At 42.3% G+C, this 13,687-nt stretch overlaps 1 protein-coding gene across 1 annotated transcript in view; it reads left to right on the top strand.

Annotated features, from left to right (window-relative positions):
* Positions 1-13,687, top strand: part of POC1A (POC1 centriolar protein A) — a 1,972,436-nt gene that overhangs the window by 418,572 nt on the left and 1,540,177 nt on the right. The window contains exon 5 of the mRNA XM_044078845.1: positions 8,652-8,759. Coding sequence (XP_043934780.1) covers positions 8,652-8,759 — 108 coding nt within the window. The remainder of the gene's footprint in view (positions 1-8,651; positions 8,760-13,687) is intronic.

The raw sequence follows: 13,687 nt of genomic DNA, 5'->3' as shown, positions 1-13,687 counted from the left end.
AATGGGAGGAAGAAACTCATAGCCCCTAAAAGCATCCTATCAGCTAGAGAAGTCAAAAAGATAAATAAAGAACATAGAAGCAAAATCAAATCTTCCAAAAGCCACCTATGCAAAGGATAACTACAAAGGCTTCTTCAGCTATGTCAGAAACCTTAAGTAACACCACATTCTCATTCCGTAGGACATAGTCAACATATTACTGGCAAGTTCAGCCCACAAGTTACTCTTCTGTGTTCCTCTAATTGTCCACAGCACATTAGCATGCATAGGCCACCCCAATCACTTCTGTGGAAGTCCGTGCTCTCTCCATGGCTAAGAATACCAGCTGCATGGGCCCGTGTCTGTCTGTATGGCTGTCTTCATTTTCAGCACCAGTCAATGTCTATACCTCTCCTCTGGATTAGTACCAGAAGTATGGAGAATTGCTGTAGTCATCTCACTCTACAAAGGGAGACCCACTACTGATCTGGATATCTATAGTACCAAGGAATACAAGGGCTGCAGGCCCATCTGAGTCTTAAGCCACCTAAACAGTTTCATCCTCTTGGAAACCCTTTTTGATAATCATGGTGCAGTCCATCCTTCCATGCTTGTTAGAAGGAGACTGAATGTTCCCTATGGACATGCAAGACACCTACCTACAAATAATGATAGTCAAGAAATTCAAGAGAAATCACTGCTTCTTAGTAGCTGGTAGTCATTACCAGTTCAGGACTCTCTCATTTTCTCTCACCAGAGGACCCAAAGTGTTCACCAAAATGTATGTTTGAGGTTACAGATAACCAATGAATGCAAGGGACAAATGTGTTTCCCTACTAGGGCAACTAGCTGCTGGCAGCTTCCTTCCTGAATAGTCTAATCTGTCTTTTGGTAGCTCTCCTGTTTCAATCCTCAGCAATCGTAGTGAACATTACAAAGGCTTTTCTAGAGCTTTTTCAGCGGCTGACATTTGTAGATTGCAATCTGAACACAGTCGTATGCACACAGAGCTTGTCTACCTTCAAAATGAGTGTGTCCCTACAGCACTTGGTGCCACAGACTAGTTAGTTGCAATCTGCCACAGCTCATACATGCCTCAGACCCTTGTAGTTGATGGCAGCATCATCATCATTAATGGTACCTGTGACGCCCTGCTCTAAGTCAGTAATCAAGGAGCCTGAATACTTACTACTGAAACCGGTGAGAGACATTCACTTGGAACAAAAATAGATGTACACAGTAATTCCTGGTACAGCTGTCTGCACCAAGCACAATTTCCCTTAAGAGCACACAAAGAACGCACACAGTCTGGGGACTGGGGTTCCCTCTTGCTCCAGGCTCCCAATAAGACTTTGTACTGACACAGCTGTAGTCCTCAGCCAAGTGTTCAAAGCCAAGTCCTCCACCACCCTCTCTCTGAAACCAGTGTTCTATGTCCCTGCTCCAGTTAGCTAACACACACGTGTTGAGATTTGATTTCACACACACACACACACACACACACACACACACACACACACACACACACACACACACACACACACATGCGTGGGAAAGACTGGCACAGATTTACCAGTTATGCCCCCTTCTGCCCAGACCGTAAGGTAAGTACTGCCACCAGAACATTCTAAAACCAGCTACTCTAAGGCTCTTACAAGAGCACCCAATTATACTGAGCAAAATTAATACTAGCTGCATTGGTCAAACCACTGCCATTTGCACAAGGTTTTCAGGAGCGGCCACAGTGTCACCAAATAAATATAAGTAGTCAGAAAGGTTAAAATATTCTCTAAAAGACCAGCCATAATGAAGAGTTTAACTATATTTGATAATACACAATAAAAGAGCATGAAAATATTACATATCTACAATAAATACCAGAGTTTCAATCATAGGAAATACAGGCAATATTAAACATAACACTGATGGATAGATTCACTCAGAAAACAATACTTAACTAATCTCACTCTATTTTCCTGACTGATCTAAAGAATTACTGTTCCCTAGTTCACTTACTTGAGCAAGGCAAGATGAAGTGGGGGAGTGCTCCTCCTTTGTCTGGTTTCAGAAACAGATTACCCTGAGATTTCTGTCTCATTTAGTATTAAAACATAATTTCAGTGCTGGATTACAGAATTACATCACATACATCTGGTCATCTGATGCCCTTTGGTAGAAATTGAACCAGAATTTAGCACATATGTTGCCATACACACAAATAGAGCTTTGCTGATATGTGTTATAGCATCTGGAAGCTATAAAACCATTTCAAAACTTCCACCCTTCCAGGGTAGCAATTAGTTCACCCCTAAGGACAATACAGTAGGATTCCTAGTCCTGGTTTTCAGACATTTCCTCTCTGGCTGCAGTCAGAACTGTACGATACAATCTTTATGGCCTAAAACAGGTAATTTAATTTCAGACCATTATTCAAAGTTAGCTGGACTATAGAGGAATGGTGAGGATGCAGGGAGTAGAGGTGGCGAAGGTGAATGAGTTTAAGTACTTGGGATCAACAGTTCAGAGTAATGGTGAGTGTGGAAGAGAGGTGAAGAAGAGAGTACAGACAGGATGGAGTGGGTGGAGAAGAGTGTCAGGAGTAATTTGTGACAGACGAGTACCAATAAGAGTGAAAGGGAAGGTCTACAAGAGGGTAGTGAGACCAGCTATGTTATACGGGTTGGAGACAGTGGCATTGACAATAAGGCAGGAGTCAGAGCTTGACATGGCAGAGTTGAAGATGTTAAGATTTGCACTGGGTGTGACGAGGATGGACAGGATTAGGAATAAGTATATTAGAGGGTCAGCCCAGGTTGGAAGGTTTGGAGACAAAGCCAGAGAGGCAAGATGTGATAAGGAGGGATGCAGAGTATATTGGAAAAAAGATACTAAGGATGAAGCTGCCAGGTAACAGGAAAAGAAGAAGGCCTAAGTTAAGGTTTATGGATGTGGTGAGAGAGGATATGCAGGTGGTTGGTGTGACAGAGCAAGATGCAGAGGACAGGAGGAAATGGAAACAGTTGATCTGCTGTGGTGACCCCTAACGGGAGCAGCCGAAAGAAGAGGAAGAAGAAGAATTCAAAGTTAGCTGGACTGAGATTAACCTCTTTTCTTCCAGTATTCAATATATTAATTTCAACAGATGCCATGCAGGTATATTTCTTTTCTGTTCAGCAGGACCCACTGTCGGTACATTTTTAACAGGAGCAGCTTTACAAATACATTTTCAACACAAACATTTGTATAAGTCAGTTTGATGTACAAATGACATATAATTCTTTACAAAACTCCAGCTAGCTATGCTGGCAAATGTTAAACATCCACTGCCCTACTTCTCCTGGCATAGCTGGCAGTACCTCACATCATATAGTACCCCTCAGAGAATGACATGAGAGAATAAGAATGGACACTGGGGGGGGGTCAGTGGTCATATGTCTGTCTGAATCACTACATCAGCAATTAAAGATATTCATAGTCTGCAGATGTCATCTGAATTGCTGTTTCAACTTCATAGTCCTAATGCAGGATAACTATTTTTAAATTCCATTCCATCTCATTAGTAACAGTCACAATAGATGCCTGTGCACTGGGATATGGGGTCATTGTCCACAGTTCTGGTAACATACAGAGGTCAGCTTGCACATCAGTATTTTGGAGAGTAGAGCAGTCCTCCTTACACTTTCATGCTTTACAGGACTCCCTGCCCCAGAGTGTGATAGCCATCCAATCTGACAGCAGGGCATTGATTTTTGGTATGTCAGCAATTGAGTGAGAAACATTGAGGGACTGTGAATGAATCATGTAGGTTATCCACTTCCTGGCAGCAAAATTTCAGGAGAAGTCAGCTTAGTAGGAGACAGACTCATCTACTATTGGCTGTTACTATATAAGGGGTCCTTCAATGCCTCAGTAATACAGAGTCTTTTCTGTTGCTAGGAGAAGCCATATTGTGATTGTTTACTTCTTCAATCAATGCCAACTGCAGCTGATTCTGTTCCCTCAACCTTCTACAAGGGAAACACCACAGAGCTCTAGCTGCCATCCAGAAGTGACTTCCTGGAAACCTTTATGCTCTTGTCCCACCCCGTTTCATCTGATGGTGATATTAATCCGGGACTCCAGTCATTTAGCCCCATTTTGGCATCAGCAAGTTTTCTTCCCTTTGTTCATGCCTCACCTGTTGAAGAAACCTTTGTCTGTGGTTCTTTAGGACTAACGTCCCTTTGTCTGTGGCTCTTTAGGACTAACATCCCTTTGTCTGTGGCTCTTTAGGACTAACGTCCCTTTGTCTGTAGCTCTTTGGGACTAACGTCCCTTTGTCTGTGGCTCTTTGGGACTAACGTCCCTTTGTCTGTGGCTCTTTGGGACTAACGTCCCTTTGTCTGTGGCTCTTTAGGACTAACGTCCCTTTGTCTGTGGCTCTTCAGGACTAACATCGCAGCTTCTTCAGTTAGATGATCTGTAGTCTTGCCTTCTGTCCAAAGTGGAGAAAACTACTTCATCTTCCTAGAAACTAAATACTAGAAAAACATACATAAGGAAGTGAGAAGACAAGTAAATTAAACACAAACTAGTAAAAAAAACACAAGCGAAAACGGAAACGGGAAAACACACGAACAAAATATAAAAAATAAAATATATTAATTAAAATTAAAAATAAAGCGCTGTTTGGTTTAATGACACAGACTTCTTCTTTCAGATTACGCCTAAAAAAGGCTTGCTATGTAGTTTTCATTGAAGTCTAATCTGCCAAGCTAATTCTAATTTAAACCTGCCAAACCACCCCCACACACTTGCTATATGTGCTGTGTCTGACCCATGATTTGAAAGAATGGGTTAAAATTTGAAAGAATATGTTTTGCTAGAGCATTGTCATGTTTGTTTTTCTAATTGCATGCTAAAATGCATGTGAATGTGTCTTCTGTGGGCGGCGCCTCTCTGCCTATAAAAATGCAACAACTTGCCTACATAAATGCAAGACACCACTATTTTAGAGTTTTGACCAATTGACTATTTTCAGCCAAGTTGTAAGTCTTCAAGTTTGAACCTGTTAGATTCTGTAATATACTTGCAAAATATACCCTTGCAATTTTATACAACCCACTACTCCCTTATAGGTCTCTTTTGACACTCAAACAAGTCTTTTAAGTTTTTTTTTCTCTTTAAAATAACTTTAAATTTGATCCAATTTCTGACACAAACCCTGATGACACAAAACCTGATCATTGGTTTTTTTTATATTTTTTTTTTATCTCAAGACAATCCTTTGTACTGTAACTGTAAGTTGTTATGTTAACATGGAGAAGTGGGTCAGTCAGAAATGGATTTGACCTTTGAGAGGATAAGGGATCTTAAGTAAAGAATATGAATGTTGGTGAAGTGGATCTCGCCCAGAATAGTTTGCGCGTCGTTTATCAGCACTTGACCACTCTTCTTCTAATGTTGCCGACCTCGTTGTCAGGCATCTCGATGAAGGAACATGTTTTTAAGAAAATTACATTCATCGATCCTGGGTTAGTTAAGCGTGATGTGGCTGCTGCTCTGACTAGTTGGCCTTTGACCACAGCTCACTTTTTGATGATACGGGTGACAAAGTGAATTGATTTGTTTTGTTCTCCCTACCTGCTGTTGACCATCAGCCGCTTACCTCGTTCACTGTGTCTACCAGCCTCCCCCTGGATCAGCCTGACTTAACTCAGGGGTCATAGAGTAGATTGATGTGTCTGGTGCAACATCATATTGCTGCCAAGGAGAATACCCTAACCTCCCCCCCCAGCAGCCTTGTGACCTCCACAACTGCTGCATTCGGGAGGTGCCTATACATTTCCACTCATGCACAACCTCAAGACCAAGCTGTATATCTCTTGCAGAGTAGAGCACACCTTGCTACTGCAGCACACCTAGGCTGCTTCCCTTCCCCCAGGATGGGCCAGCTGACTTCAGCATGAGACCCCCCCATCCCCGTTCCCCCAGCACCCATGTCATTGCTTGAACACCCATTGTCTGGGGTGCAGTAATAGCTCTATCCCTTTGCACCACAGGGCTGGAATTTTTTTATATGAACTTCATCTAAAGGTCTTGGCCCTTATACAGCTCCTATACCTTTATTTTCTTAATAACGTATGCTGCATTTTGACTTGGACTTGTTAGTAAAGTTAGTCATTGTATCTAATTTCCTTCAGAACTCAGAGTCATTATTTACTTCCATAATGGTAAACAAAGCTTCTCCACTGCTGTGGCACACAAGGAGGAAGCCTTGACTGCGACCCACGTGATCCATGTTTGAGTACCGACACAGGCATTAAAAGGAGCATGGAAGGGAAGGGTGAGTGTGTGGTTGTTGGATTGCCCATCCTTGCGAGGGTGGGGAGGTTATGATTTGCTGTTAGGGTGGCATGTGTATGGAGCTCTTTCTGTAGTACCCATGGAGACAGAGCCTGCAGAATACATACACTGCCTCCGCACTATGACTAGCATGGTTGCCTCCACAGATATTTCCTACAAGCGGCAGCATTAGCAGAGCTCTTGTTAACTACTTTGGGAATTAGAACTTCCAGAGGTGGGGGCGGGGGGGGGGTTCACTAGGTGCAGCATTCCGACCCCGCCTCTGCTGCTTAGCTTTCTCTCCTCTCTTTGGAAACAGACTGATTAGGTACTCCAGCCAAGGAGTGAGTTGGTAGTAGAACTGCCACCTAGAATGGTTTGTGCCTAGCTGTCACCCAAGACAGGAGCAAATTGGTTGATTGGATGAAGGAAAGGGAAGACATAGGAGATGGGGGTATGCAGGTAAGCACAGCTTCTCTGAAGGGTACTTTTTTTTTTTTTAAGACCACATGTGATTGATCCTGTTCGTCCATTCAGGTTTTATTTTGTGCTGAAGAAGCTCATCTGTGTCCCTTTTGAGACAGCATCTTCTGCAGAACTGAAGTTCTGGACTTGGCAAACACTTTCATGTGGCCATCACTTCAGCCACAAGAATTTCTGAACTGCAAGCTCTCACCCTCCTTATTTAGTCTTTCATAAGGACAGTCTGTCCATGTGTACTGATCCTTTGTACCTAAGGACAGTGTGTCCATGTGTACTGATCCTTCCTTTATACCTGTAGTAAATACTGCCTGTGAATTTACATTTACAAGTACTTTAACACAAAGGAATACTTTTGTATTGCACATAGAGATACAGGCAACTCCAGTTCTAGAAGGATAAAACCAGTCTGTTAGAACAGATCTTTCACTTATCTTGCCCTTTTCTAAAAATAAACTTGTATGTTGTATATAAGGTATCCAAAGTCCCTTTAGGGTTATGTGATTGCATTAGATTTTGCTATGAAAAATACAATAATACAATAAGCGGTGGGAGGATGGCACAATGGTGTTTACCTTGCAGACACAAGGTGCAGGGTTTGATTCTCACATGGGGTAATTGGCTAGGCTTAAAAAAATGGCCCACAAGGTCAGTTAGCATAGTACTAATCTATGAATCTTTGCCCTCTGAACCAAAGGCACATTCTTCCAGCAGAACAACTTTCTTTCAGTACTTTTTCTTCCGTGAAGACATAGAAGATGTTTGTGCAACAGGTAGTTGGACTTCACTGATACTTTCACGAGACACAGTGAGATTTGGTTTCCAGGTTTAGATCTTCTTTCAGAGCCACAATAATTGGAGACAACGTCCTATGAAGGAAATCAACCAGAAACAGAAGCTTGGGGCTCTACCCTACTGTTAATGAGAATGGAATTCCCAGTACAGGATGTGAAACTTGTATAATCGCCATACCAGTAGAGCTGGATGTGTCTGATATCCTCTTTGCTGATTTGGTGTAGAGCAGTGATGTCTGACAGGTGTCCCTAGAGCCAAAGTCTGGCCCACCAATGCATTTTATCTGCCCGCCAGTATGCCCTGCAACCAAGATGTATCTGTCCATTCAAAACAGTTTAACATGGTAATGTGCCCCCCCCCCCCCAATACATTCCTAAGTATGTGAGTGACCCTGAACTGTATGTTAAGTTGCCCCTGAGCCAAAAAGTTTGGACAGTCCTGGTGACTTGTGTTCATTTCAGCACTGTAACAGAAGTGGAAAAGAAGGTTATGTGCAGTTCTTTACAGTGAAAATGAGGGACTTAATAGCCTGGAAAAGTGTCACATGCTTATCTGTCTTGGTGTTGTCAAAAGATAGACCTGGTCATCCAGAGCTATTCTTATGGTAAGTACATAAGTTTAATTTCTTTAATGAAATGCTTGTCAAAACTGCAACACCACACTGTATATTCCTTATTTGGTAAATTACCTAACTGGGGTGGATGTTTTAATATATTGTGAATCCATTTATCATTGCCTTTTTCCCTTTCTTGGAAATGGTGATGAGCTTAGAAGTTCTTAGGGGAGGTGGTTCTGCCTTTGTTTACATTTTGCCAGTGACATCACAGGTGGTGATACCATGCCATATTTGTGTATGGTTACACATAGCACCTTCCACAGTCAGTGTTGTCACTTGATCATGGAAACTTGCCTTAGAAGTGTGGACACACTTGGAAGGGATACTACTTTGCTAAGACTGTTTTTCCTTATTTAATCTTTGGTTGTCTAGCAGTAGTCATTAAGTTATACAACTCTGTCTCCAAAACAAATATTAAAGAGACAGAAATGAGTAAATTGCTTCATGTTATTTTTAGGTTTTCTCCTGATGGACGGCTCATTGTGTCTGCTAGTGATGACAAAACTATCAAGCTCTGGGATAAAGCAAGTCGAGAATGCATCTACTCATTTTGTGAACACGGCGGGTAAGTATTTTCAGTAATTTAATTTATGTAACTTTTTCAGAGCGTTGTTGGAAGAAACCTTAATTGCACAGTTTTGCCTTAAGCACCAACTTTCTGGAAACAGTACTAACCAAGAGTTCCATTGCCTAGGTTTGAATTTAGACGTAGGCTTAACAGATCCATATATCTTTTAACATCCCAGGCTTTCATAAGGCTCTTTATTAGTTCTTGGCCGCAGAAAACAATGCATCACTGCCACCATTTCCTGCCCCACATCCCCCATTCCTGCCCCATGTCCCCCACACACACACTGTAGTGCATTATCATAATTTGCCGCATGATGTGCTTCTGCTTGCCACTACTTAAACTACTGAAGAGATACAAGGAGGTACCTGTCCCCAGCGTGAATTTAGCAGACTGACTTATCTTACTTGTTGTTTGAGAAAAGTAAAAACTCTTAAACCTGGAATTATAAGCAACAGTAATAAACAGACCAAAACATCAGATGCTGATTCCTTTTTTATAAAAGTGCGGAGGAAATAAGCTAGAGCAGATGTAGTCAGCAGAATAACTCTGCTTTTAGTTGTGACGGGTGCTTTTGTTCATCGACTCAGCCTAATAGCTATAACGTCCAGGGCCTTCCTTGATTGGTCCTAAAACTACATACCCCCAAATAATCACAATCTGGCATTTTTCTGTCAAAGTCTTGTATGAGAGAGTGGGGAAGGTGCATGCCACGTGCCGGATCACACCATGACATATATTGACTTCATTACTTCATAGGTTTATCCTCTGATATTACCAGCTCTTTTCTGCTACTCATAAAGTTCAGATCTCTGTCTTAACGTAAGCTGGTGAAAAGTTGCATTATTCATTTCTGAGCTATAAATCAACCAGGTATTCAGATTGTCTCCCCTTCCAATGCAGGTATGATTATCTCTTTCTCAGACATACCTTTTACAAGAATCTAATCCAATACTGGCTAACTAGGTATCTGTATATTCAGTGCCTGTTTGCCCTTCGCCTGAAAAGTAACATTTCGTATTTCAATTGTTTACTTTTCTGCAGCTTTCCTGACACCAATGTCTGAAATTAAGGCATCTGCCTTCCATCTATCTCTTCCACCCATATTGCTGATCAAGTTAATTTTGTTAAGATTTCCAACTTCATGTTTGTCAAGGTAACTTTCTGCCTTTTTCCTGGGCCCTTGCTCAGACTGCAGTTTTTTTTTTGGTTGCCCCACCTCCCCCTGAACCTTGCCATAGGTTCATTGTCCTGTGGCTCATCCATCTTCACCCATTTGCCCCACTTGTTCCAACACAATGGTAGCTGGGTATTCTCAGTATAGACAAGACCCATATAGACCATTTGTCTCTGCTTAGGAACCTCGGTCAGTCCTCTTTCTTCTACAGTGAAAGTCAGGTGGTAGGGAGTGGGCCAGCCTACCTCTATCCATTCGAGCACTCATCTCCCATGAGCCTGTAATCACTGCCTCAAATAGGGATGCAGGCCTTGTACACTGATTTTTTCCTTGACTTCATAGTGCAAAGAACTGTGGCAGCACAGGCTTGGCTAGGTCAGAACTCCACCAGTTGAACACCTAGTACTTCTGCCAGTTGATATCCATATGGTGAGCCAGAGCTTGCACCCCTCCATGAGGGGTAAGCCAGCAGTGACCACTCAGTGCCATCCACCTTGGCCAGATTCCTATGGGGTGTCCCCAAACCACTAATTGAACTTTAGGTCATCTGACAAGTAGTGTGTGCTTTATCACTTCTAAGTCATGGCAGTGCCTGCCTAAACTACCTTCTTGTGCAGTACAGTGGTGCCCCAGTAGTCCCCTCATGTTTTAGCTATGCTATTACTCCTCCTCCCCACCCCCTGTCACCTCATTGAAGAACTTTTTACAGGTGGCTGGACTATGACAGGGCCTTCTGTTATCATTGTGCAAGAGTCCTCTAAACCAAAAAGACCATGGAAGTGTTCCAGAGACAACAAAGGCAAAATGCTTAGACCCAGAGATGCACTCTGTTTTGGAGTTTGTGGGTGAAGAGAACGGTGTTGCAGCTTCTCCATCTTCTCTGGAGTTCCCCAGATTTAGGGAGATCCTCCAGCTGATGCAGCAAAGGAGATTAACCCTATGATGCTGTCAACTGTCCACAGAGGTGGCTACAAAAAAGAGGAAGTGATGAAAATGCTTCTGGAAAAAAGCCATCTGATACATTCATCCACTCTTCTTGGATTGTGCCTCCATTTTTGGATATCCTACAAGAGTCTACATCATTTGCTTGACACCAACACTGTGGCCTCAGTCCCCAGCAACACTGAGAAAAAGTTACTCCCTTTTTAATTTTTTCTACAAATGTTTTGGGAATAATAATAATAACAATAATTGTTGACTACTGGACACACATTCACTTTTAATAGACAACCAGAGAATCATGTGTGGTTAAATGACTTGCTTAAGGACACACAGTAAGGCAAATGAAGGCTAAGGGAATCAAACCCTGTACCAGAGGAACTACAGCTTACATATTTCTAATACTGCGACAGTAGTGGACCCTATTCCTGACTAAGGGTGTGATTTAAGTTTATTAAATTATTATTGTTTCATTTTTTTATGTTGTCAAGAGTGCTTCTGTCAGCATCTGCAGTGTACCCAAAATTGCTTCATTCTCCTCTTCATATGGGTTTTCATGTATTGGTCGCATATTTAAGTAAAATCGTAAATTATTTTATATTAGTCCTGTTTCTTCTCATACTATTAGAACTGTCTGGGGTTCTTTCTTCTTCATTGCTACAATTTTTGCTTGCAAACCCTGATAACTTTGTGTATGCAAAACACTATAATCTTGAGTGATCTGAACATCTTCATTGCACAAGAATCCATCCATGTACCTCGCCCTTCATTAACTTTTCCGTTTGTGCAGAAATCGCCGGATATGCTCATTAGATAATTAGGATGATTGTTTTGATTTTTTTTTCTTAGGACAGCAAATCAGTTGAGATTCACCACTTCTGAGTAGGAATCAGTCATGTCCAGTTTTACACCTTTCTTTTAACTCTCACCTTGGCTGTAAATGTGCGTGTCCAGTGCATGTCTACGATAACTGTTCACATAAGGCTGCTGTACATAGGAAAGTTCCATTAGCTACACAACTAGCTTCAGGTGGCTGGGTCAGTAAATGGTCTTGCCAGGTAGAGAGACTTTCTGCTCTGCAGATTCCACTTGTAAAGAGTTACAGTGAACTTTGCAAAACCTCATATTTCACCAGTGCAGATGCTGACTTCTGTAGGTAGCTCATTAATGCTGGACATTTACAGGTATTTTGCTCATAGAGATGATTCCGAGCATTCTAAGAGCAGTGCATCCAGTATCATTAGAACTGATGTTCTTCGTGTTTCACTGTTGCAGTCATTACATTTGGGGTAATCTGCTGGCAGGTTGCCCTCAGTCGGCCTGAATTCCAAAGTCTTAGATCCTGTGTAGGTTGCTGTCTCCTCTTCCATGACGTCAGGTCGCCAGGGGTATAAAACATGCAGCCGACGACATTTTCTTTAGTCTTTCTTGCCGCGCAGTGCCCAAAGCAGAAGCATTTCGCAAGTGCCAGTCGGCCAACTACTGAAATATTCATGTTTGAGTTTCAGAACCGAAGTCTTCACTAAAGCTAAGTACCCCATTGGGGAAACTTTTTTCTTGCTTTTTACCGATGTCAGAAAAGTTAATAATTGTATTACTTGTGGGAAGCAAATATCTCATAAGGATTTCCATTTATACTGTATTCCTTGCCTAGGCCCTGATCACAACGTGCTTGGCTGTCGGTTTTGTGCTAGATTTAACCAACGCACTATTAAGCCTCGGTATATTTTTGCATCAAAGTATTTTGGAAATGGATTTAACTACCTAGAAATGTCGTCAGATAGTAATCCGACTACCGGAGTACATAAAAAACACAAAGAAAAGGACAGAGAAAGGCAGTCGAGATCCAAAACTGACGACGAAGCTTCTCCTAAGCCAGTCGCCGGTACTCAGTGAGGCGCTTTCGCAGTCACTGATGCCCGCTACCTTTGAGTCGCAGGCCTCTACCAACACCCATGTGGAGTCCGACATGCCACAAGATACTCAAGGTATTGGACCGATGGATGTATCTCCCTCGGATGGGTCCGGAGCTGCTGAGCAAGCACCGGCTTGTGAGGGTGTATTCAGACCTCAACATTTGTATATCAAACCGACGACAGCTGTAAAACCAAAGACAAAAGCAACTTCTAAAACTAAAAAAACGACACATGAGCCACATGCACAGGCCTCTATGCCTAAAAAACAGATGATCAAAATGGCTGAAGACCTTATTACCTTGATTAGGGGTACCCGTCCCCCTCCTGATAAGAGGCCTAGGCAAGACACTGATTATGAATCTTCAGATCAGGTTTCTATTTCTTCTGATCAGGAATTATCTGTACCTCCCTATGAGGATTCTGATGCTGAGGAGTCTATTCCATCTGCATCTCCTCCTGAGGATTATTCATTTGGGGAAACCTTGCATACTTTTCACTGGGAGAGTCAATACTGCTCAGAATCAAAAAAGAGGCTCAGGGATTTCCTTCTTCTCCCTCAGCACAGGCCTATAGCCGTTCCCCGTGTTTTACACATTGTGGATGATGTGTTTTCAGAGTCAAGCTTGACCCTTGACTCCTTACCTCCAGCTCCCAGTAAGCCTGACAGATATTACAGGGTCCCTGACTCACATACATTTTTATTTAGAAACCCTGCTGCTGATCCTGAAACTATATCACAGGGTCCAAAGGGAGTTAAGGCCTCAACAGCAAAAATCCTACCCCCTCTGACAGAGATTCAAGGGCACTGGACAGATGGGGAAAAAAGGTTTATACATCTGCAACGTTGGCAATCAGGGCCTTAAACTGTCAGTTTCATATGCTTAAGTACCAAC

The sequence above is a fragment of the Protopterus annectens genome, chromosome 7.part1, assembly GCF_019279795.1.
Source record: "Protopterus annectens isolate FY-2018-M chromosome 7.part1, PAN1.0, whole genome shotgun sequence".
In the NCBI taxonomy this organism is placed as follows: domain Eukaryota; kingdom Metazoa; phylum Chordata; order Ceratodontiformes; family Protopteridae; genus Protopterus; species Protopterus annectens.
The sequence above is the reverse complement of the archived record's forward strand: the minus strand, read 5'-3'. Positions and strand labels throughout refer to the sequence as shown.